This window comes from Hippocampus guttulatus, chromosome 14, assembly GCF_054856545.1.
Source record: "Hippocampus guttulatus isolate MCC_2025c chromosome 14, RoL_Hgut_1.0, whole genome shotgun sequence".
NCBI classification, from domain to species: domain Eukaryota; kingdom Metazoa; phylum Chordata; class Actinopteri; order Syngnathiformes; family Syngnathidae; genus Hippocampus; species Hippocampus guttulatus.
This window is the reverse complement of record NC_141274.1, coordinates 328,349-331,790: the sequence shown is the minus strand read 5'-3', so window position 1 is coordinate 331,790 and position 3,442 is coordinate 328,349. Positions and strand designations below refer to the sequence as shown.

General features: G+C 49.6%; 1 protein-coding gene and 1 pseudogene across 1 annotated transcript; both read right to left on the bottom strand.

The window, feature by feature from the left end:
* Positions 1 to 404: 404 nt before the first annotated feature.
* LOC147194381 (uncharacterized) lies at positions 405 to 1,151 on the bottom strand. Its single transcript, XM_086129135.1, has 2 exons — positions 576 to 1,151; positions 405 to 503 (listed from the first exon to the last, which is right to left on the bottom strand). The coding sequence occupies exons 1-2, from the start codon at positions 1,149 to 1,151 to the stop codon at positions 405 to 407; spliced, it is 675 nt and encodes a 224-aa protein (XP_085985261.1).
* Positions 1,152 to 1,916: 765 nt separating this feature from the next.
* LOC147194380 (uncharacterized) lies at positions 1,917 to 3,235 on the bottom strand (annotated as a pseudogene).
* Positions 3,236 to 3,442: the final 207 nt, after the last annotated feature.

The following is a 3,442-nucleotide window of genomic DNA, read 5'->3' as shown; positions in this document are numbered from 1 at the left end:
GCGGATGCAGATGATTGATGAGTGTGAGTTGGAACTTTATAGCTCATATGCGGTTCCTCGGGCAGTCGTTTAAAGTGAAGGATGGGATTTGTAATTATTCCCCTCCAACTGAAAATCGCCACGCTGACTGAGCTCATAAAGCATTCCTGAACCTTCAACTCTGGCCTTTTTCCTCTTGTCCCTTTTTGGGCGTACATCTGGAAGATCCAGTAACAACACCATCATATTGAATGTCATTATTTTTCATGAAGCATGTATTTAATGGCAGAAATACAAGATTGCTGAATTCACAGTCTTCTGCAAATGTCCACGTTTACCAATTAAGTTGCTGTTTTAGCAATAACTACAGTTTTATCCTCGTCTCAACCTTGGGTGGTGTCCGTCCCTCATTCAGCTCGGGTCCTCTACCAGAGGCCAGAAAGCTTGAGGGTTCTGCACAGTATCCTTGCTGTTCCCAGCACTGCGCTTTTCTGGACTGAGATGGCCGATGTTTTTCCCGGGATCTGTTACAACCACTCATCTAGTTTGGGGGTCACTGCCCCGAGTGCTCTGACCACCACAGGCACGACTGTCACCTTTATCTTGCAGGCTCTCTCCAGCTCCTCTCTGAGCCCTTGGCATTTCTCTAGTTTCTCGTGTTCCTTCTTTCTGATGTTTCCATCACTTGGGACCGCTACATCCACTACAACGGCTTTCCTCTGCCCTTTATCTATGATCACGGTATCTGGTTGGTCCGCCATGACCATCTTGTCAGTCTGGATCTGGAAGTCCCATAGGATCTTCGCTCTGTCATTCTCCACCACCTTCGGAGGTGTTTCCCATTTTGACCTTGGGGTTTCCAGTCCATACTCCGCAGAGATGTTTCGGTAGATGATGCCAGCCACCTCGTTATAGGGTTCCATGTAGGCTTTCCCTGCCAGCATCTTACACCCTGCAGTTATGTGTTGGATCGTCTCAGGTGCCTCTTTGCACAACCTACACCTTGGGTCTTGTCTGGTGTGGTATATCTGGGCCTCAATGGCTCTGGTGCTCAGGGCCTGCTCCTGAGCAGCCAGGATGAGTGCCTCTGTGCTGTCCTTCTGGCCAGCCCTCTCTAGCCACTGATAGGACTTCTTGAGATCGGCCACTTCAGTTATGGTCCGGTGGTACATCCCGTGGAGGGGCTTGTCCTCCCATGATGGTCCCTCTTCCAGCGCCTCACCCTCTGTTCCCCATTGTCTGAGACATTCTCTGAGTATGTCATCCGTTGGAGCCTTCTCCTTGATGTATTCATGGAGCTTGGATGTTTCATCCTGGACAGTGGCTCTCACACTCACTCGTCTCCGGCTTCCTTCCTTACGGCTTGCGTACAGTCCCAGGGTGCTGGATTTGGGATGGAACCCTCCATGCATGGTTAGGAGCTTTCGGGTCTTAACGTCCGTGGTCTGAATCTCTTCCTTTGGCCACCTTATTATTCCTGCAGGGTATCTGATCACTGGCAGGGCATAGCTGTTTATTGCCCAGGTCTTGTTCTTGCCATTAAGCTGGCTTCTTAGGACTTGCCTCACCCGCTGAAGGTATTTGGCCGTAGCCGCTTTCCTTGTTGCCAGTTCGAGGTTGCCATTGGCTTGTGGTATACCGAGGTACTTGTAGCTGTCCTCAATGTCTGCTATTGTTCCTTCAGGGAGTGAGACCCCTTCAGTGTGGACTACCTTGCCTCTATGACTACCTAGTCACCATCCATCTACATTTCTCAAGCCCGAATGACATCCCAATGTCACTGCTGTAGATCCTGGTTGTGTGGATCAGGGAGTCTATGGCCCTTTTGCTCTTAGCATACAGCTTAATGTCATCCATGGAGAGGAGGTGACTGATCGTAGCTCCATTTTTGAGGCGGTATCCATAGCCTGTCTTGGCGATTACTTGGCTTAGGGGGTTCAGTCCTATGCAGAACAGCAATGGGGACATGCATCACCTTGGTATATGCCACATTTGACGGACACTCGGGGAAGTGGCTTGCCATTGGCTTCAAGTGTGGTTTTCCACATCCTCATCGAGTTTGCAACGAAGGCTCTTAGGGTCCTGTTCACCTTATACAGCTCCAAGCATTCAGTGATCCATGGATGTGACATCGAGTCATAGGCTTTCTTGTAATCAATTCAGGCTGTGCCAGGCTGGTATGTCGGGACCTGCAGTCTTGTGCGACTGTTCTGTCAACCAGGCGCTGATGTTTGGCTCCTGTGGTATCTCTACCAATGCCCTTCTGTGCTTCGCTCATGTATTGATCCATGTGTCCACTTATCTTAGCCACAATGATGCCTGACGTGAGCTTCCATGTTGTGGCCAGACAGGTTATTGGCCGATAGTTGGATGGGGCTGCACCCTTTGAGGGATACTTCATGATCAGGATCATTCGCCCTTCGGTTAGCCATCCTGGGTGAGTCCCATCCCTCAGTAACCGGTTCATTTGTGCTGCTAGGCGCTCATGGAGTGCTGTGAGTTTCTTTAGCCAGTAGGTGTGGCCCATGTCCGGGCCTGGTGCTGTCCAGTTCTTCATATCTGAGACTCTTTCCTGTATGTCTACCTCTGTTATGGTAACAGGGTTCTGTTCAGGGAGGTTGCTGTGCTCCTCTCTCAGAGTCACCAGCCATTGTGCACTGCTGTTATGTGCGACCTCTTTTTCCCATATTCCTTTCCAGTACCTTTCAGTTTCCAGTCTTGGTGGGTCTGCTCTGCTGTTAAAACCCTGCCACTGAGCGTACACTTTGCCAGGTTGTGTTGCGAACAGCCTGCTTATTCGTCTGGCCTCATTCTCTTTCGTGTACCTCTTTAGGTGACTGGACAAGCCTTTGTTTGGGAGTTTCGAATGCTTCAGGTATGTTCATCTGGATGTACCTCTCGGTTATCGACCTTTTCATCACACCTCTCTGGGCCTTCGTCAATTGACTCACATCTTTCCGAGCTGCCTTGATCTTAGCCTCCAACCATCTTTTCCATGGTGGGTAACGTAGCTCATGGCTCAGATGGTTGCTCTTATAGCCAAGCATCTCTAGGATCACTGATGCTAAAGCGTATATCAGATCATTGGTTTCCGTGTTTGTTACGGTCGGGATTGACCTCAGTGCTCCATTCATAGTTTCCATGAGACTTTCAGGTGGTACTTCACATAGCCGTTGTATCGGTTTCTAGGTTGCCCAGCCTTCATTCTAGCCATGAGCTTATCTTTCAGGTCAGTTGCTGCCTCACTCAGCATTTCATTCAGTGGGGCTGGCCTCCCAATCTCATCATCTGCATTCATTGGAGCTTGCCTCCCAATTTCTGGTCGAACCTCCTCCTCTGATCTGGCAGCCTGGGACCCTTTGCCATAGAATCTGCATTGTACCTCATCAATCTCAAACTGTGATAGCAATTGCCATTTGGGGATTTTGGAACACTGAGCTACTTGTTGTTTCGTGGTCAACCA

Excerpts from the sequence above, each read along its gene's own strand:
- LOC147194381 (XM_086129135.1), bottom strand. The coding sequence starts at position 1,151 with ATGTACCACCGGACCATAACTGAAGTGGCCGATCTCAAGAAGTCCTAT. Across the intron at positions 504-575 it reads AGAGAGCCTGCAAGATAAAG|ATCCCGGGAAAAACATCGGC; the intron begins GTGACAGTCGTG and ends TGGTTGTAACAG.